The 21,690-nt window shown below is 35.4% G+C and overlaps 1 protein-coding gene across 6 annotated transcripts in view; it reads left to right on the forward strand.

Annotated features, from left to right (window-relative positions):
* The window catches only part of HMCN1 (hemicentin 1), a 416,593-nt gene that overhangs the window by 91,095 nt on the left and 303,808 nt on the right, over window positions 1–21,690 (forward strand). For all 6 annotated transcript variants that reach the window (XR_012122845.1, XR_012122846.1, XM_073216906.1 and 3 more), the window contains 3 exons: window positions 4,002–4,072; window positions 18,965–19,123; window positions 20,068–20,190. Coding sequence is in view for 4 of the 6 variants with exons in the window: in XM_073216906.1 (XP_073073007.1) it covers window positions 4,002–4,072; window positions 18,965–19,123; window positions 20,068–20,190 (353 nt within the window). In the remaining 2 variants the exon portion in view is untranslated. The remainder of the gene's footprint in view (window positions 1–4,001; window positions 4,073–18,964; window positions 19,124–20,067; window positions 20,191–21,690) is intronic.

The following is a 21,690-nucleotide window of genomic DNA, read 5'->3' on the forward strand; positions in this document are numbered from 1 at the left end:
TGGAGTCTCGGTGGCATGATAAAAAGGACAAGAAATTAAGAATCTGAAGGCCTGGGTTTAACCTTTATTCTTTTTTCCCTTTTCTCCCTTCTTTCCATCTTCACACTTTTATTGAGAATCTATTTTAGGTACTTTGGGACAGTTTATGTCCTTGTGCTGCCACTCAAGTGAAGGGGACATAAATCAATGGCAAATGACAGCCTCATGTCATAGCTGCCATCCTGTCACAGGCATGTGGCATTGTGGTAGCCCTCAAAGGGGGGACTGGGAGGCTTTGGCTTCAGCGCCTTACCTTCAATTGTTTGTATAATTGTATCTGTTCTCCTTCCTTCATGAGACTGTGGTGAGGCTCAAAGGGAATCACTATGTTACAAAGTATTGCGAATTACAAAAATGCTTGCAAATATAAATAGGTATAGGTAATAATATTAATATGATAGGGTATAGGAATGCCTTTTAAATGATATATAGAATTTAAAAAGAAACTGACATTGAGAAATAACTTGTTTTCTCTAATTTGAAATCCAAAATTTTCATCTCCTTTTTTGAAACCTCCCGTGGTTCTCTCTGAAAAAAAAAAAATTCTCTATATTAGTTAGCACTCCCACATTACCTTTTCCAAACTCATATTTCTTTGCTTATTACATTGTATGGGAATTACATATTTATAATTTTATCTTCGCCACCAGACCATTAGGACTTTGAGGGCAGGGTTCATGTCTGGTCGTCTTTATGTTACTGGTGGCAACCACATATATTAGGTGCTCAATATATGTTTGTTAAATAGATCTGAGGAAGAATTTTCCAGTGAGATTTCTTTGTGTGTTCAGTTATAGTACTTACCAGGCAAGAAGGATAGTTTTCTTTGGTTTATTAAAGACACCATGCAAGTATGTGGCAATAAAGAATTCTGAACGTTGTGTGCACTGAACTGGGCACTTTGAACGTGGCCTGTCCTGCCCATGGTCCAGAGGAAGGAGGAGAAAGTCATAGTAATATAATCATTGACAGAATGGAGATCTTAGAAAAGAGAAAATGTTAGTGAGCTGCTCAGGTTGTTTAGTATAGAAAATGTTACCAGCTATCTTAACCTCTTTCTTCACCAAAGTTTTCCAATTTCACCCTCCTTGGACCTCCAATTTTCTTATCTGTAGGTAAGGGGATTGAACCAAATAATCTTTAATGCCCTTTTAGCTCCATTAGCTCCATCATTCTTTTTAGAGATTGATGGTTGTCTTCTTATTATTGTTTTGTTGGGTTTTCTTTGTAATAACTAGATAGAATTAACTGAATACATTGGAAATGATCTCTGCATCCTGTTATATGTTACACACCTTTATTCTTCCCATGTCTTTACTATACAAATATTATCAAAATAATATTAAAGCAAATTGAAGAAAAAGCAAATATTAAAGCACATTCAAGGAGATAGGACTTAAATTAAGCTTTATAGAATGAACAGATCAAAGGCACTGGGGACAGCCATGGGGATGGTGAGGACACTCAGTTGCTTCATGCTAAGTGGTGCTGACAATGTTCGAGCATTAGATTAATAGAAGAGAGGGCCTGGAATGCCTTGGAGAATTCCCATTTAATTCTGTAAGCAATAGAGGACCATGTTCAGGCAGGAAGAGAGGACAAAGTTTTGTACCTGCTGAATGTCTTCAAAGGCTTGGCAGGGGATGAAACAAAAACGAGCAAAAAGGAAGAGAAGAGGAAATTGCACACAACACAACTGGCACAAGGCTGTTCAGTGAAGAGAAAGACTGGAACGGAAGCAAGTCCTGAAAGGGAGGAGAGCTTGATTCTGCCAAATAGTCATCTTCAATTCAAAAGAGTTGCAAATGTTGCTTACAGCTGGAGGGATATGGCAGCTCAGCAAGCCGTTACCTCTCCTGAGTATTTCTTCTAACTGATAAAAGATTTATCTCAGCTGTCCAGTGTGGTTTGCAAAAATGTTTATTAATGAGCTGCAGGAGAGATTTCCTATCTTTGTTGAAAACAGGTGGATGTTTGAGTCTCTGGATAAGTAAACGAAGGCTAGCCAGTCCTCTTATTTTAATAGCATCCCTTGATCTCCACTCTTGAAGAACAGGCATATATCCAGGGCTATTTTTTATATTATTATAGAGAATGTTCTTGCATGTCTGCACTTTTAATTCACAGGCAATTGCTTTTTTCTAGTATTCTTTGCCTTCATTTCTACTTCTTGAGTTTTGAATTGTAGAATCATTGCAGTATTATGCCATGTAGGGACATAGAACTTGGCTTGACAATGCTGCTGACAATTCATACGTCAGGGTGTAACTGCCTGGCATATTCTTTGCTGTTTTGCATTCCTTTGCAAAGTATGCCTTTGTTTAGTCTTCAGGGAGTAGGCTTCTCTGATTTTCCATGTACTTGGGACATGACTTTTCACAGCTAATGACTATTCTGCTTTGTATGGAATGCAGATGTTTGCATTTTCATACAGTTCCTCCAATTGCCTCTCCATTCCTTTTGCATACTGCAAGGTGTCTAATTTATGGTGAAAGATGGAGGCATTTTTTTCATGTGATTTCTAAGAAAAATTGTATGGGTTATAGCAGACAAATTATGTTTTTGCATCACATTTAGCACATTATAGACGGCCTGGGTAATTAATTATTATCCTTTGAAGTCATAAGTCATTTTCTAGCAGTATGCCTTTGAAACTAGAAACTGTCTTATAAAGACTAAGTGTGAAATATTTTTATAATTGTGTATGGTAGTGGCACATTATAGTTTTGCATGTAGCCTCTATCTTCATTAGATAAAATGGAAAACTTTTCATCCACCCTGGGAATTTAAGCTGATATGTCTTAATGCACATGATGCTCAGGTGAATTTTAATGCCTATTACTTAAAAATATGGACGTTTTCTGGGGAAAGTAATTCATAACTGTAAAGGCCACTTTCCACTTGTCTGCTTTAAAGGCTGACTTTTTTTAAAAGCAAATCACATTTGCAGATTTAAATGTTTACTATAGACATGCTGTATCCTACAAATATATGTCTGTATATAGGTGTATGGATGTATATATATTGTGTATATATATTGTGTATATATGTGTATGTGTATATATATGTGATGTATATATATATGTAATGTACATGTGTGTGTGTATGTATGTATATATAATATATATAATATATATAATATATGTATATATATAATGTATATATATCCAAGTTAATGCACATTGGTATCTGGGGCTCCTTCTATTCACCTGACTGAGGTCCTGGTTTTCTAGGGAATGCACTGGCCCCATCTGTTCTCATTTGAAGCAATGATTTGTGCAGTATATCTGGTGGTCATGAGGGTGGCAGTGACCCCAAAAGGAGTTATGGTGGTCAAAGCCAGCTCCAGAGAGTGGTTGCTAGTGATGGACAGCAACCCCAGTGATGGGAAAGGAAGTGATAGGGACTATTTCCTGAACTTTTAATATCTTCATGTCTGGTCTTCTGCAAGTTCTTAAAAACCCTGTGGGATACACATGGAAGGTCATTTGTTTCCTTTTTGTGTAGTATGAAGCTTTTTTATTTTGTACTAATTTGGACTTACAGAAAAGCTGCAGACTAATTTAACAATTTTAAGTGATAAAACAGAGCTATAGGATGAAATAAGTGATTCATTTCTAGTCCAACAACAAAGTAGGTGCTGCATAAATATTCTCTGACTGGTGAGAGTAAAAAGGAACCAAAACTGGGGTCTGAACTCTTTGTCCTATGACATTTTTGACTATCCCGTTGCATTTCCGAGAGCTAAAAAGTCTACTCTTTTAGGTATGCATAATTTACAGCAAAATGCAAATTATTCTGTGGTAGCTATAAATTGAGAAACAGTCTTTGTTGTTTTGCTATTTCTTATCAGAAAAAAACCATGTAGAGCACAGTGAAAATACATTTTTAAACACAGTACGTTAAAGTCTTCAGTGCTATTGATGACTATCTATTTACCTGTGTCATTTTTATTTTCACAGAAATTGGCCCGGTAACAATTACCACAGATCCCAAGAAATTTCAATATGAACTCAGAGAACTGTATGTTCAGGTGAGTGCTTGCTTTAAATTTTATTTCTTTGAGGGAAAATGGAAAGCATGAACTTTTGGCTGATTTTCCTTATTTTTATATCTTAAAGAAGTAATTATTTGTTTTTAATTCTAGTACCACTTCTTTTTCTCACTTGAGTCCTGAATGAATCGAACAATAGATACGGGAGTGGGACAGGCTGGGTTCAAAATACCACTTTCACTGATGCATTTTCTGCTGCTTTCATGCAGCAAATGGATAGTTGCAACAGACTGGCCCACAGAGCCTAGGCTATTCCTAGGTAACCCTTGACAGGAAGAGTTTTCTGACCCCTGATTTAGATGAGTCCCTTCACTAAGAATCCTAAGGCACCGTTAATTCTTTTCTCACTACAGTAATGATATCATTAAGGTAATTGTGATATTCCATGCTGTATGTCAACTATATAAAATGTTTACCTGTAAGTATAATTTGTTTTTTAGAAAAAAATGAATAACATTGGTTTAAATGCTGTTCTGAAAACAGGACTTGGAGATAGGGTTGATATGCACCTTCTCCTCAGTCCTGCTTTGAGAATCATTATTCCCAAATCCATTCATTTAAAAAGAAAGTTTCTTTCAGGCTGTTTCATTACACTATCCTCTATGGATGGTCTCTATTGCAGTCATCTGCATTTAAAGAAAATATTTGCAGGTGAAAATGTTTAGTACAGATATGAGGTATCCTATAAATATATATATATATATATATGAAATTTATAATTTTAAATTATATATATATATATATATATATATATATATATATATATATATATATATATATATATATATACATAAAGCCAACTTAACCTGTACTGGTTTCTTTCTCTTCCCCTGAATTAGGTCCTGGTTCCCTAGGGAATGCAGTTGCCCCCACCTGTTCCTTGCATTGGAAATTGCTGTCCATCCTACCCTCACTTCCATACTCTCTTAACTTAGTTTAAAGTCCTCTATGCAAAGTCCTTCTTTGAATACAACTTCCTAAGAGAGTCATATCTCACTCCCTCTCTCCATCACAAAGTGGTTGGGATTTCACATTGAATGAGCTTGTCTGATTTAGCTCATCACTGAACAGTAAAATGGCCTGGCATAGAGAACATGCTCCCTTTTTGATAAGAAAGAAAGGAAAGAAAGAAAGAAAGGAAGGAAGGAAGGAAGGAAGGAAGGAAGGAAGGAAGGAAGGAAGGAAGGAAGGAAGGAAGGAAGGAGGAAGGAAGGAAGGAAGGAAGGAAGGAAGGAAGGAGGAAGGAAGGAAGGAAGGAAGGAAGGAAGGAAGGAAGGAAGGAAGGAAGGAAGGAAGGAAGGAAGGAAGGAAGGAAGGAAAGAAAGACTATACCACTATGTACAAATCAGCAGAGTCCAAATGAGTGTTTGAGGTTTCATTGTTGGTGAATGACTTGACGTGGAACTGTATATGGTATGAGCAGAATTGCAACAAGTGTGAAAAATCCAAAGTAGGACATTCCAAATATGTATTCAGTCATAATTCTTATATTGTGCATGTCTCTATTTTCAAATTGTATACTAAGTGGAATTATATTTCATAAGTATCTAAATAGATTTCTTTAGTTGCCCATTGATTCTTTTTCTCTTTTACTAAGTTTCTTCTGATAACCTTTATGCTAATAGTCCTCCATTTCTTTCCTCTTACACCACGCCATTCTTTTTCAGTCTTTATCTTGATATTTATTTGTAGTTTACTTTTTAATTGTTCAATATAGAAAAGTCTTTGCTGCTTTGGATGTCCAGAGTCTCTGAAAAAATCTTTACAGGAATGTTTCTATCCTGTGCCTGGATTATGGGAATTGGAATTGTATTGGCCTGGTTGTTTGCATTTTTATGTTCCCCTATACTGTCATGAGATATGGGGGGCAAGACCGTTATAGCTCTCATGGCACCTCTGATTCATCTGCAAGATGAACCAGTACCTTCAGCAGAGTAGACTTAAGTAGCTGTTGCATAAATGAATGTCACATGAGAGTGGCTTCTTTTAAAAATGTATATTTAGTGTACAAACTATATCAAATAGAATTTAAACTTTGCTTTAAGGTCTCATCATCATTTTCCATTATATAGAGTTTCAGAAGGGCCATGTAATGGAGATTTCTAGCTGCTAGAATATTAGGCAGGACTTTACTGTATTCATTTTTTTCTCAGAATGAAAATACTTCCATTCTCAATGAGACCTGGCATTGGCACGTCCTGATTTCCTGCCTCTCCCTTTCTTTTGTTCTGAAGGTTTTTCAGGGAGTGTACTTACCTTCCTTGCTCCGTTTGTCTCCAGGGTGGAGGATCTTGATTCCTGATTCATATTCCGTTAATTCCCTCCCCAAAGCGTCCCCCACCCACTCTGGAATTGAGCCTGATACAGAGACTCTGTAGGGTCATACAATATTTTTGTTCAAGAAAATAGTCTTTCTTCTTTTCTCCCCTGGAATGAAAGCTGGTGTCCATTTCTCTGGAGGTTTCTTCTGGACTGGCTGCATCTTAAGGGATTTTTTTCGTATTGACTTGGGATCCTAGAGGATGCTTAATTAGAACAACCAGATGGAGAGGAAATCAAATATTTACTTTTTCCATTTACTCAATATTGAGCACTGTTATAATCACTGGGGATACCACAGAAATAAATGTTTTTAGTTTCAGATTTTCTTGTGAATTATTCCTTTTGAAATCAATGGCAAAACATGTCATTAATTTAGGTAGGTTTAAATATGAAAAGCACTAGGCTACTTCATCACTGAACATCTAATCTAAAGAATATTTTTTATTTTCTCTTCAGTGTTTGCTTAGAGAATATTTTACTATTTCATAGATCAGTCTGAGAAACTAAGCATCACGAATTTCACAAGATGCTAGTATGAGATACTAGATTTTGTTTTGTGTGTAATTTCTAGACCCTTTTTCAGTTCCCCTTCTACCATTTTTAGTAATTCCCCCAAAATCACTGATATCCAGAGCAACAAGAATTGCTGTCCTATTAAAACTAACTTGGATTTTTTAAGAAAGGAAACCTTTAAAAATATTCCTTTCACATTTGTAATAGTTTTGAAAACAAGAGAAGTACATTCAGTTTTAAGTAAATAAAATAACTGCCACTAATATTACACTAGACTCACCTATTTTTCTTATAGGGATATGAAATTAACTGGAGGAAAACCAATTTAAAATTTTCCAGGAAAACTTGGAAAAAATATCACTAAACTTTAATCATTGAATTTATAACATTAATTTCATTTTCTTTTATCCTCTTTCATTTGGAATACAGAGAAATAACTTGAAAAGCATCTGAGCTTTCTCTCTGGGGAAAAGAAGGGAAGACAAATGACAACAAATGGTATTCAAATCACACAGAGCTTTGGGAATTAATATCCTTGTAAATATGTGGTGTAAAGTCCTGCTTCGGGTCACATTCTTTATAAGAAACTATTAAGCTTGTTGATTTTTAGAAAATAGTGTTGGCAGTGATATGTTTTTAAGCCTTTTATTCAAATGTTTTAAAGAGCAAAAAGGAAATTAGTGGAACATTTGAAATGTAAACAAGAAGATATTTCTGCTTAAGGAATTACCATTCTTTCATATAGATAGTTGATCCCCAAACTGAAAAGCTTTACACATATTTTAATTTTCCTTTGTTGATAAAATTGATCTTATAAAAAGCAGAAATAAGAGCAAAAAAAATATGTAGAACAGTTTTCTCACAGAACAACAAGATAATTATGAAAGGGTCCAATTTTTGTCATTGTTTAAGAGAAGCAGAGGAGTAGACAAATTGCACAAGGCCAAGGGGAAGGGAAAACCTGTTTTACTTTAGTGTAAGAAAACTGATGTTAGAAAACTGCCAAAGGAGAATCTGAAAAATTGATGGTCAGATAGGGAAAGACTGTAATGCTGATTTTAGAACAATTTAATGATGCCAATTTGGTATATACTTTATCTAAGTTTTAGTATTCTAAATCATGCTACTATGTAAAAGTAGGATTTTTATTTCTAGTCATATAGATAAGTCTTCTATATGAATTAAAAATTAAACTGGGGTATAACCAAGAAAATAAAATAGAATAAAAACCTAAGAAAGCAAAAAGAAAGAAAAATGACTAGAAAAAGAAAAGGGGAGGGACTGTATTGTTGGCATAGATATAATGTAGAGCTGTGAAAGATGTGATTTTCATTTTTGGTAGTGGACATGATTCAATGTATGAAAGCAACTTTTATTTCCATTTAAGTTTCCTTAATATGCATTTGACTTAACAAATGTATGTAAGTGTGTATATGTACTTTTTACAGAGAGAATGGCGTGTATTTAATTAAGAGAAGAAAGTGAGACTAAGGAGTACAATACATGTAACTCATAATACATGTAAAAGCTTCAAGAATAGTAGAACTGGTGTCTGACCCAAAGTAAGGGCTCCATAAATGTTAGCTGTTATTACTACCATTATTCCTACTATCTCTAGTAGTCTAAAGTTCTTTTAAGGGAAATAATCACCAAATAATGACACCATAAATGAGAAACAATAATGGAGCATGTGTCTTGTGAAAGATTTTGCAAGTAGTTTAAAGTCATTCTCTCAATTCAGACCCACACAAATATGAATATTCCTTTTTATAAATAAAGATACTGAAATGTTGAGATATTAGGTGACATGTTTTATTCAGGTCACCAAGTTGGCAAGTAGCCAGCCTGGTCTCAAAACTGGAGGTAATTAATGATAAAGCTAGTGTCCCTTAACACTCTGCTACTTTGGTTTAAGTAATTTACTAATCTAACCAAAATAGCCATTTATTTTTATAATTTCTCTTTGTATTTTACTGCAAAGTAGGAAAAGAGAGAATTAAGTGCAGTGTAGGTCTAGGAGTGGTCTCATGCTCAACAAAATTAATGTATTCCTTAAAGATTTTGACTTCTACCTCTGATCACTTTGAGGAATTGGCTCGCCTAAAATTACTGAGCAGAAAATGACAAAATTAATGATAAATCAGAAATTACTACCCTTGTCCAGCAGGTGTTCTCGTCATTTAATATGGTAAGCTTATTTAAGTTTGACCACACACACCTTGGAGAGACACAAGAACGAGATGCGTTTTAAGAGATTGAAAGGTAGTGTTTAAACTGTAGTTTATTTGTAAGTGGTGCCTCAATTATTTTTATTGTTAAAGTTGAAACTTCTTGGGGCCTGAACGAAGCACCTATTAAAACTAGTTTGGTGCCAGAGTTTTCTGCTAGAGTAATGAATCCTCTGAGGGACAGATAACCCTGTATCCTCAGGGGTTGAAGGATGGGGCCTGAGGTCAGAGAATGGGGGGGACTAGGTGGGAAAGCTTGACTCTTGTCTAGGCATCTGTCCTGGTACCCTGTCCAGAAGCAAATAGCTCTTCTATGTGTACTTCAAAGGATGAAGATTAAAAAAGTATTCCGTTGGATTGCTTATTTAAACCAGAATATATAGACAGGTAGGATGGAGTGAGTGTGGATTCTGAGAAGTGGCTTGATTTTATTTTCGAACTGTGCATGTGTCAGAATGTTCTTAAGGGCAAATCCGAGTCATTGCAGAGTAAATATTGCAGTTGCATGTCACAAAATAACGTTTAAGAAGGGGAATCCACTGAGCTGCGATGCCTGGATTCATCCCAAAGTGCTGCTTAACCAACCAAGATGTTGCTCTAGTCCCCACACTAAGTACGACATCTGATTTTGTCACTTTTTAGATCACAGTAAGGATGGAGGGCAAATGTTTTCCTTGAGAGAATTTTCCTTGATCTAAAGCCAGAACTCCTAGAGAAAATTATAAACCTCACTTTCAACAAAATGGATATAAAAGAAATTTAGAGTTTCTTCTCAATCTAAATTGAGATCGAGCATTTCTCAAGAAGCTATCTTTTTTTTATTCTTAGGCCTTTTAAAAGTGTCAAGAAGAATTTGGAGTCTTGGTATTGGTATTGACTTTGAGTATTATTTGTCAATTATGCAGTCAAATATTTGAATTCCTTACAGGAACCTATCAGTACTCCAGACATGAGTACTTCTGTCAGAGATTTGATGGTGCTTTGTTAGAGATTTGAATGGCCTTCATCACCATATGATATTTCGGGGAGTCCTTTGGAGCAATGTCTAGGAGCCTCTGTTGGTGTGTGAGGCTGATATGGGCTTTCTTTGACAGGCGTTATCACATTATTGAATAATGGGGCATTACCAGCTAAGTTCCTCAGTGTTACCTCAGATAAACTTTAAACCAGATTTCCATCCTTCTTTATTCATGCTGATTTTTAAAAATCCTAATTTTATATATGTCTGTATATATACATATATATATATAGTCTCCTCCTTTGAATGATCAAGATCTTCGTTCACTTAATTTTGTTTAATGAGTACTAGCTCTAAAAAAGCCCATGACATTTGTCTATCTCAAACTTCCCTATAAATTGTAATATGCTTAAGGTACAATGATTTTATTAGTAAAAGATGCATTGTATTGATAACTTTTTTGTCAAAACCTAAAATAGCATAAGCAGTATAATATATTTTTACCACATTAAATAAAAAGAATCAAATTGTACAATCTCCTTCAGCCACATGGTAACAGAGATAATACCAACTGTGCTGGAAAGGACAAAAAAATCCACATATGAGCGTTAGAGCAGAAAGGAAAGAGATTTTAGTGGGTGAATTGAGTCTGACTAGTATAGAAAAAAGATAGAGGAGTCATAGCAGAGAGAAAGATGGGGAGAATGGAAGCAAGTCCGGAGGAGGTGCAAGCAAAGGGTGCCTGGTCGTAAGGGTTTCTAAGTCCCGCCCCTGCCTTCTTCTGGCTCATTCTCTGAGCAAACAGGGTGCCGTTCGTTTGGAGAAACCAGGAATCTATCCCACCCAGGCGCCAGGGCCATGTCTTAATTTGATGGGAAAAGAAAAGGTCATAATAAAAAGGGACAGATCCCTGAAGAGGAGAGGATGGAACTCTCTCAAAAGTAGAGAAGGGGAGAATTACTGAAGTGGAGACTCAGAATACCAAGATACTATTTTCTGGTTTCTCATTTTTTGCCTAGACTTAACTTGGCAAACTTCCACATGTCTTCTGATCATTAGAAGCTGTATGATGGTATTGTATGCTTGGTCACCTCCATGACATTTCTCTCTTGAAAGGACCCTGGTCCATTATAATTCATGTGAATTATGAAGCTTTTGAAATGTTTTACAGTATGAAAGCACATGATTTTCTGATTCATTGATTAAAATATTGAGTACCTGGTATGTGGAATATTCAACTGATAGATTCTTTATGATCAGTTGAAGTGAAGTGAACTGAATCTCCTCTTCAGACCCGACATGAAAAAAATTCCAACCAACTGAAAGATCAATTGCTGAAGAGTCAGACCCTTACTACTGACAAGGGATAACCTGAAAGTGTGGAAATGGTTGTAATTGTTCATCTTTAATGTGTCTGAAATCAAAATCAGCATTTCTTTGATGTCTTGATTTGGATTCTATCTTCTTCAAACTAGTAAAGGACAGCATGGTGGACTGCTTGGGATGTAATATCTTTCATTTTGATTATGGAGACTTGAAGGTTGGGCTCTGATGGTCTCTCAGGACATCTCTGTCATATTTTCTACACTTGATGAAGATCAAATGTCACTGATGCAGTAGAACTGTACAGTTGTTCTGATTTATTTTGTACTTGCTTGGATGCACTTTAAATTAGGGCCAATGTAATTTAATAGTTTCCAGATGTGCATTCTGTGTTTTCCATCACCGAATCACACAACCGTATTTTAGGAAAGAGAACTAAGGGTTGTAAACTTCTGTTTGGCCTTGTGACTGAATTTCATTCCTAAATGGTGTATAGGTAAAAGGCAAATTACATAAATAAGACATTTCAAGCAATGGGTGTTCCATGTGAAAAAAATACAGTCTGACTTTGAAACAAGGCTTAGTAAGTTGTACTCATATTAGAATAAGGGTAAGTATTGTATCAGCAGTGAGAATCTTTTGGACTCAGGTATGACCCTATCAAAAGAGTTGCATTTTCTGATTGCTTAGAGTTAAGCATACCTGGAGAAAACTGGTATAAACTGGTGGCTCAATGAAAATGGATGATGAGAATAGAAGTGGAATGGGTTGACTATAAGAGAAATAAGTCTAGCAAGGGTCTGGGCTGAGATTTGTCTTCCTGGTTCTCTGCTTCCTTGTTTGATGAGCATTTTCCCATTACGTTTTGGACAGGGGCCTCATTTTTTTCCAACTCCTTTCAGGGTTTAAAGGTTCAGTTTATCCCAGCGCTACTCCCACACTGTCTCGCATTTAGAAAAGACAGCATGATAATCTGTGTTTTATTACTCCCTCAACTGATAAGATTTCTGTTCACTGTTATTTTATCTTGCTTTCCAGGAATTTATTTTTTGGATATAATTATCACTGTAACTCTAATTACAGTTTTTTTCCCCCTATTATTCCAGGAGCAACATTTACTGTGAAAGGTCACATGCTTCTGTGTTTTCAGGACACATTTTTTTCCATCTGAAGTGTCTTTTGGCAACTTAGTAAATTGTAGCCATCAGTAGAATTATAGATAAAATGAATATCAAAATACTTAGCAAGAATGTGTCTACTGATACAAATTAGTTATGTTTTGCATATAACTTTTGTGTAAAAACACAAAGTTAATAAAATCAGGCCCTTCTCGTGTATATTTAGGGAATTATGCATTTCAAGGTATTATGTACTTCACCTTCCTCACACCTTTCATTTTTGTGTGAATGTGTAAATTTATGTGATTTGAGGGGGATACATTTACATAGCTGTGTTTGTTTTCTTTTGTTAAATATTAATCCTGACTGAACTCCAGGATTGGTAGGGTGGGTGGTGAGTGGTGGAGGATTTAGTTTTATATACCTCTAAGAATTCTTAGAGGTATATAAATATATGTATAAATAAATATATGTATATAAATATATGTCTATTTCTTGGCTGAAGAGCAATTTCTGGCACTTGGACTTTTAGGGGATTTAGCTCTGAAATTATATTACTTGAAATGAGATGAGCTAGGCTTGAGTAAAGCTCAGACTGAATACAGCAAGTGTGCCTGATTGTGTCATGATTGCTTTGCACAATCTCATTCACCCACTTAATCACTATTCATTTGTTTATCCACTCATTCATCAAACAACAGTGGAACACTTCCTAAGTCCCTCAAGGATCAAACATCTAGTGCGAGGGAGGAAACAGGTAAGTTATAATACAATTCAGCAAATGCTTCAGTAGAAAAAATGAACTCTAGCCTGTGGACATTCAGAAGAATGAGACTCATCCTCTGCTTTTTAGGGTCTCTGACAAGCTAGCTTGCAATCAAAGAAGGTGATGAAGGCATTAATTGCCTCACTAGAGTTTGTGTGAACTTTCTGACTAGGCAGAATTATACTCTTTCACTTACCAGTTGTGTGAGCCTTACAAGGGTTTTCAAAATTTAGTGTTCTGTCCATAAATAACATTTGTTAAAAATGATACCTACCTTATCAGTTGATGTGAAGAGTAAATCACAGTGTGTATGACAATACTATCTGAGTTCCAGGCTCAGAGTAGATAACCATTGAGTCAGTACAAGTAGAGTGCCTTATTACCAATAAAAGTATCAAATTTGTGAGACATTTCAGTAGATTCAAGTTCATTAGTTCTAAATTTCTCCATCATACATGTTTTATGGAATATTATTTTCCTTTTTTTTCTATTTGGTATTCTGGTCAAAAGAGAAAAAGATAAGGCTTTTAAAAGACTACTTTTTTTTTTAAGTTTGGAACTAAAAACAGTATGTTTTTATAGTTCCAGTCACAATCCCATCACTCTTAATTTTAAAATCTGTACATGAGTTTGATGCAAATGAACCTAATGTGTTTGATTTTGTGTGGTATATACATGGACATTTTGACAATGGTTCATTCTAGCTCTATTGTGCCAAAGCTAAATTTAAGAAATCAGAACATCAGTTAATGATTTGGGAAACCCAGTTAATAAACCTGTGGTTAAGCTTCTGATTAATATATCATTTGTGGAGTTTGGGAGCAGATTGTAGCTTGATCCTGACCCTCAATGATTTGAAGCAACTTTTTGTTTCAACTTTTGATAACTTCTGCCAGGAAACAAAGTTCATGGAAGACTACTAGCACAAAGCAACCATCTTACAATTAATGATCTAGAAAGAAGCCTGCATAACCAAATCAGATGTATCATTCTAAAGCAGTACAAAAGTATAATATGAGCTACATATGTAATATTTTTTTAAGTTGAAATTTTAATAATTTTTAATGCAATATATCCAAAGTATTATCATTTCAACATGTCACTGACATAAAAATTTAGTACTTCTGTAGTTTTTTACTTTAAATTTCAATGAATTAAAATAAAACATTCAGTTCTGCAGTCACACTGGCCACATTTCAAGTGCTCAGGAGCCACATGAGACTAGTTAGTGCCTACTCTATTAGCACATATCTAAAGTATTCCTTTTATGGATCATTTTAATGTTGATTTATGATTTATAATTTTGAGAAAATCCAGCTCAAGTATCAGAAAGGGAGCTTCTATAAGGATATCACATTATATGTTCATTTCTTTTGGAAAACAGAAACTTATTTTTTTTCTTTTCAGGAACCTGCATCCACAATGAGATAGACAAATCATTTCACTAAGATATGAATTACTAGTTTACACTTATTTTTACTTTTGAGTTCACCACAAACTACTGTAAGCAGAAAGATAATAATTTGAAGATACTGTACTCTTCTGGGGAGAGAAGGAGAGAAGAGGTTTATTCCTGAGAACAATTTGTAATCAGTATGTAATCAGTATGATTACAGTATTATCTGTGTCCACAAATGTGAAATCATTTTTATTGTAAAGAATACACTGATTTCCACAGCAGAAATATTAGCTGCACAAATCACTCCTAAGGGATGGATCACCACATACACTATGGGTTTTTGGCAGATGTGGATCAAAATGTTTCCTTTTGACTTGACATTCCCCAATTTTCTGGCTGCTTTGAGACTTTATGTTAGTTTCTCTATAAAAGTCAAACAGTTCATTTTGGAGAGTATAATGTAAAAGAATTCAAGAAATCAAAGGAAGGCTTTTCATTTGCAATTATATTTGTGAAATTCTCTGTAGAGTTAGAGCTGTGTCGGCTCATCACACCCTTTCCTTTGGGCATTAAACAATTTTTGGTGTTATGTGTGTGAGGTTCAGTGTTTCATAGAGGTGCTTTTTCTCAGGAGAATAAGGTGATTCTAATACTTAACGCAAATGTTGTTGACTGTATTGGCTTTATTAATAGGTGGTTTTTAACTGTTCTATTCAAATTTGTAGGGTGAAAAAAAATTAAAGGCTTAGAGGTCCTATTTCAGTACATGATTTTTTTAAAGGGCTACATTCAAGTTTTAGGATGAGCCTGAAGTTATGGAGGGATCTCAATGGGTTGAATGCATTTGGAGTCACTTCCAAGGAGTCTAATGTCTCTAGGGTCTGTTTCTGGGTAATGCTTAGGGCGCAACTAAGACATCCTTAGGTCCTCTTAGAGTAAATCTGAACACAGTCAAATGGCTCAGAGACTTTCCTTCACTCAGTAACTAGATAAGATTTATCATTCTTGCCATTCCTAGCATGTACCTCTGGAGATTTCTTAGCTGTTCTGATTTTTGACCCATAGATAGAAGATGTCTCCTAGCCCCTTGCAAAAGTCTGTTAATCTCTCCTTGGAGTTGTACTACTGTGAAGCTGTATTGTGTTCTTGGCCATTCAACAAGTGCTTGTGGAATGGATAAATTATGTTTTGTCATTTACACTCTGGTGCACAGTGTCAAGCACAGTTGAAGAATGTTCTTTTGTTCACACTTCTGAAAATATAATAGGAATCTTAACTTTTTTAAGCAGTCCAGAATATTCATTATGGATATGCAAAGTTGGCTGCAAGTAATTATTCTTGTCCAACATATTACATTTATTAATGTGCCTAGTAGCTGTTTCCCACTTTCCTGACACATGAATGCACTCACTGGCATTTGGTGCACACAATAACTGCCCCCAAATAAATATTATAAAGAAGAAAATATGTTATATCATTAAAGAGTAAGGCTTATTACAGCATATCTGAAGAATGAGGAAGTAATCTGATTGGAAAAAAAGACAGGAAGGTATGTTATCTCAACTTTGGAAAGAAAATAGTTCAACTTGACAAATATTTACTCAGTGATTACTATATGCCAACAAATGCTGTGACCTGGGGACTCAAGGACTCAGGAAATAACAGGTCCTGCCAACAAAGAGCTTATAGAAAATGGGAGAATTTTCATATGCATATATTGGTGAGGAGTGTTTGATGGCGGAGAGGGAGCAATAGAAAGATTACTTAAATGAAAGTACTAAAGACATGAAGGTGTGAAGCAAGGGGCATATTCAAAGAACAGGAGGAAGTCTCAGCTTAAATGAGGCAATTTATGAAGAGGAAACAAGAGGAGCAGAGTGCTAGGAAGATAATTTGATCTAACATAAGTAGTTAGTAAAAGATTTTAAGTAGGGACATTTGATAGATGGCTCTTACTGCAGGAAAAATGAAGTTTGGGGGTAGGAAGATTAGATAGGAGGCTATACTTGCAATAAAGACAATTAGATAGGAGGCTATTCTTGTATAAAATTAGTGATAAGAAGAGTGAATTGTAGGAAGTAAAGAGGAAGGGAGGGGACAGATTCCTGATGGAGGTAGAAGGAATATGCTTTGATTGCTGATTAGCTGAAGGAAGAGGGAGGAGTCAAAGATGACTCAGGTTTCCAACCAGAACCTGTAGGCAGACAGTACTATTAACGAAAATAGGGAAGATGTGGTTGGGGGAAAAGAAAATGAGTTCCATTTTAGGTGCATTGAGTTATAAAGACCCATAGAACAGGTGGAGTAGATGTTTCACAAACAAGTAATAATGAAAAACTGTTATTTGGGAGATGAGTACAGATTGAAGATACAAGTGTACAAGTCTTTGGGAACAGTTATTATCTGCTAAACTAAGTGCCGTGAAAATACAAGTAAGTAATAAAGGACAGGATCTAAGTCCTACAAAAATAGAAAATATTTCTACCTCAGTAAAATTCTGGATCTATAGCTGATATCTTCTCAAAAGTGATGATTGGATTACCACAGCATCAGCCCCTTTAATAAAGTGACATAATTTTTAACACATTTCTCGATTTTAGAAGCAATTTATAGCAATTGGTGCTCTCTTCCAGCTCATTTAATAAAGGGACTCAAAGGCTGTAAGTTTTGAGTAGGATCCAGTGCAGGAAATGATTCTCCAATTCACCCAGGCTGCAATGTAAACAGTTCTAAGATTTTATTCTTATGAAAGATTATCTTTGGTTCTCAAGATACCTGTATCAGAATCTAAGACTGGATCCTGGGGAAAGGAGCAAGAAACTCTTTGAAGTTTAAAGCTAAAACCTTATTCCTTTCTTCAAGTAATTATTTTCTTTTTGAGAAAAAACTCTCACTTGATGGATTCTGGTAGACTCTGGAACCACAGGACCCCCCATGGCCCCAAGCTGCCCTGCTTTTTATTTGATTGTCTTTTCTAGACATGAACTTCTTAAAGACAAGATACTTTTAGCTTTATTCATCTTTGTATGCCTGAATCCTTGCAGGGTGTTTAGCAGTTAGAAATTGCTCAAAACATAGTGGTTGAAAGCCCATTCTCTTGGCCTTGTATTTATTGATATGCTAAGGAAATCATCAGACATGATATATACATATTTGTATAATTTGTATATATATAAATGTTTATAATGATTTTTGTTTATATATTTATAATAGAGGAAACTTTAAAAGCCCATTAATGTTCAACAATAGATAAATGATTGACTAAATTCTGGGATATAGACATCATACAATAGTATGTAATCATTAAAACCTGTGATTTTGAAGAACACTGATAACATGAAACATAAGCAGGATGTAATCCTAAATTTAAGATATAGAAAACTACAAGTACATCATGCTTCCAAATTCATCCACAAATCCATATATTTTTTAGGCAAATAAATAAACTTGGTTTTAGGGTGAGGGCTATTTTTGTTTAGGAAAATATATTAAGCCTATTCAAGTGGAAAATAAAATAGAGATCATGTTGTTAGTAGAAAAAAATGAAGCAGAATGGAAAGGATGACAAAGGTAGTGTATTTTATAAAAGGTGGTCATGGAAGGCTTCTCGGATAGGTAACATTTGTGCAAAAACTCGGGGTATGGAAGATATACCAGCATGTTTGCCAATGGGAATGATCCAGTAAAGGGAGTATTTGGCAGTGGAATGGAGAGAGGAGACAACCGTAGAAGCCATGTCTGTGATTTAGGCACAGCTAAGAAGTTCGCCTCACCTGTGAGCCTGAGTGACTCCTTCACCGTGAAGACAGTGTGTGGCTCCTCTTGTAGGTGGGCCATGGGAGTTTATGGAAATTCTCTTCTGATGGATTCTATTTGCTCAGTGTAATACAAGCAAGGTCATCTGAGTGAGAAAGGGATAAGAAAAGTGGGGATGTATCAAATAGTCATGTAAAAGAATGGGAGAGTGAATCAACATTTAATTAGGAAATACATACCAATTTCTATTATGTATTTTGGGTGAATTTATAATTTTTGCATAATTACAGGTTTCTCCATTTCCGTATCCCTTTGTATCTTTTCCACGTCCTCGTAACCAAAGTTGCTAATCCAACGGGGCACTAACAGAAAAAAGTGGAGAGAGTATTTGCTCGGACCTAGAGCTCTTAAAGCCACCTGTCATTAACTAAGTTATCCTTTTTTGCTGATGAAATAATTCCATTTTTTTTCTCTCTGCTCCTCAACAGGGTGGCGGTGATTGTCCAGAAATGAGTATTGGAGCTATAAAAATTGCCTTGGAAATCTCTCTTCCTGGTTCTTTCATCTATGTTTTCACCGATGCGCGGTCCAAAGATTACCGGCTTACACGCGAGGTGCTGCAGCTTATCCAACAGAAACAATCACAAGTAAGTGGGCACCAACTCCCCACATTTTCCATTTGAATGCAGCTTTAAGGAAGGGAATACAGTGAGAGGTTGCCTTTCTTCTTTGATGACACTGTGTGTGGCAAATGTCAATAACTACAGCTATCGATCCATATATATGTATTACAATACATGTGTGTCATTTAATTTAAACATAGTAAAAGGATCTGTGATTTTTTTTTTTATGAATGCCTTGTTTTTTAATACAGAGAAGAAATGACTGGGGAATAATTAAGGGGCTTGTTACCATTTTATCCTCATAACTGCCCAAAACAAAGACCCAACAAAAAGGCCTGTATTTCAAATATCATCTCATGTGTAATCTTGCCTGAGTCAGAGTTGCTCATTGCATCACTTAGCTATTGCTGTATAATGCTCTGTTCTAACTCTCAGTAAAGATTTAAAAGAATAAACATTTATTTCTCACATGTTAGTAGGGCTCAGTTGACCTAGGCTAGGCTCGCTCGCTTGTGTGTCTGGACATAACTGGGTTTGGCTTGTAGGCTGATCTCTGGGATGGCTTAGTTCTGCCTCGCAGGTTTCTCAGCTTCTTTCTGAGACCAATAGGCTGGTTTAGGCAAAGTTCTTCTCATGGCCAAGGCAGAAACACCCAGAGATCAAGTGGAAATACACAAGACCTCTTGAGTGTGGGCTTCAAATGCCAAAGCAAGTCACATGTCCAAGCTTTGATTCAAAGATGACAAAGTAAGTCTTCCTTCTTTAATAAGAGGAACTTTAAAATCTTTTACAAAGTGCATAGATATTGGAAAAAATATATATGTATACACACATACATATGTACACCACTAGGCAAATAGGTATATAAAATACATAGTAGTATGTTAACCCATAATAGGTGTTTAATAAAGACATAGCGATTACTGAAAACCCTTTAAACTGTCTTTTTTTTTAAAAAAAAATCATAGGTGGTATTTGTGCTCACTGGAGACTGTGATGACAGGAGCCATATTGGATATAAAGTCTATGAAGAAATTGCCTCTACAAGTTCTGGTCAAGTGTTCCATCTGGACAAAAAACAAGTTAATGAGGTCAGTTTAATAAAGTGTGTCTACGTTATTCCTAGCTACATTACCAGAATCAGTTAGGCCAACATACTTGTGACAGATCTGATTTTAAAAACAATTTAAAAAAAATTGTTGTTGTTTTTTTTTTCCCTTAGTCCACAGGTCCATAAAAGCATTAAACCAATGTGGAGAAGCATAGTTTATCTAGCATTAATTTCTAGATTGTATTATACTATATTGACAAATATTTAGATTTAATCATAAATGTATTTAAAATTCATTTGATGGAAATTGAAAAATTTTGTAGTTCTTTTTCAGTAAGGTCAGTTTGTATTTCTGGATAACTGGTAAAATGAGGTTTCACTGTTCATTGAAGTAGAATATGAAGAAATTAGTTAGTGAGCAAAACTCTCATAATGAGGTTTGGTTTCTAAGATTTAAAGTAAAAGCTGTAACTAACTACATATATATTTATCCAAAACCTTTTATGATAATATAACCTCTAACTAACATACTAGGAAAATTTTGGCATTTTTCTAAAAGCCTGTTTGAGATATGCCTAATTTTCATGATTCTTTCCCTTTCTTGTTACCTTGTCCTGACCTCACTTGTGATGTAAAATTTTGTTTATGCATTTATATTTTAAGTTTTTAGGAATATGCCAGTATAAGATAAAGTTTCACATGGTCATTCTTCACATTTGATTGGTATGGTTAGTGTATCTTCTATTAATTTCATAACAGACTCCTTGTGTTTTGAGTGGCATGGTTCAGTAGTCCTCTTATATGTAAAGAGTTTTTAATTACATCATGATGGAACTAATAGGACATTGCCAGTTTTTCAAATAAACAGTCTAGCAAAAACAATTTGTATCAACATAGGATATACAAAGTATATAAACCTGAAAGATTACTTTAGTAGAAAAAATATTCTCTTTGAAGAATCAACCTCAGGGAGGGTTATGGCTTGAGTCCATACTGTAACCAATATAGTGATTCAGAAATGCTGGGGGCAGGGTCTGATGAGTACAGGGGGTAGCCATTAGCAGTTATTTGTACAAATATTTGCATAAGAATTTGGGAACCCAGCAAGAACAGAGATCAGGAATAGTGTAGGACTCTCAGGAACTGGGCTTCTTGTTGCATCCCATAGACTTTTCTTTGTCCTAATGAAGGAGAGATGCCTCTGGTAGAAGTTATTTTTTACCTGGAATTGTGTAAGACCCTGGAGTACAGTCAGTTTCATCCACACAAAATAGGGAACATGTGAGGAAGAGTGTCTTCTCTCTTATATCAGCGAAGATACCACTGCTTAGGGTGTTTTGTGGTTCTGGATTAGAAGTGGCAGTCATGTTCTTTGCAGATAGAGAAGGCATTGGTGCCAGCAGAGGATTTTATGCCTGTGGACATGACAGTTCCAAGCAGAAGGTATGAGAGAAGTGGTGAGGAGGGACATGGCTGGGACTCAGGACATTTGAAAGAATAGCTGTTCAAACCTATGAGCAGTCAGAAATAACTTGGAGAT

Source organism: Manis javanica, chromosome 11 (assembly GCF_040802235.1).
Source record: "Manis javanica isolate MJ-LG chromosome 11, MJ_LKY, whole genome shotgun sequence".
In the NCBI taxonomy this organism is placed as follows: domain Eukaryota; kingdom Metazoa; phylum Chordata; class Mammalia; order Pholidota; family Manidae; genus Manis; species Manis javanica.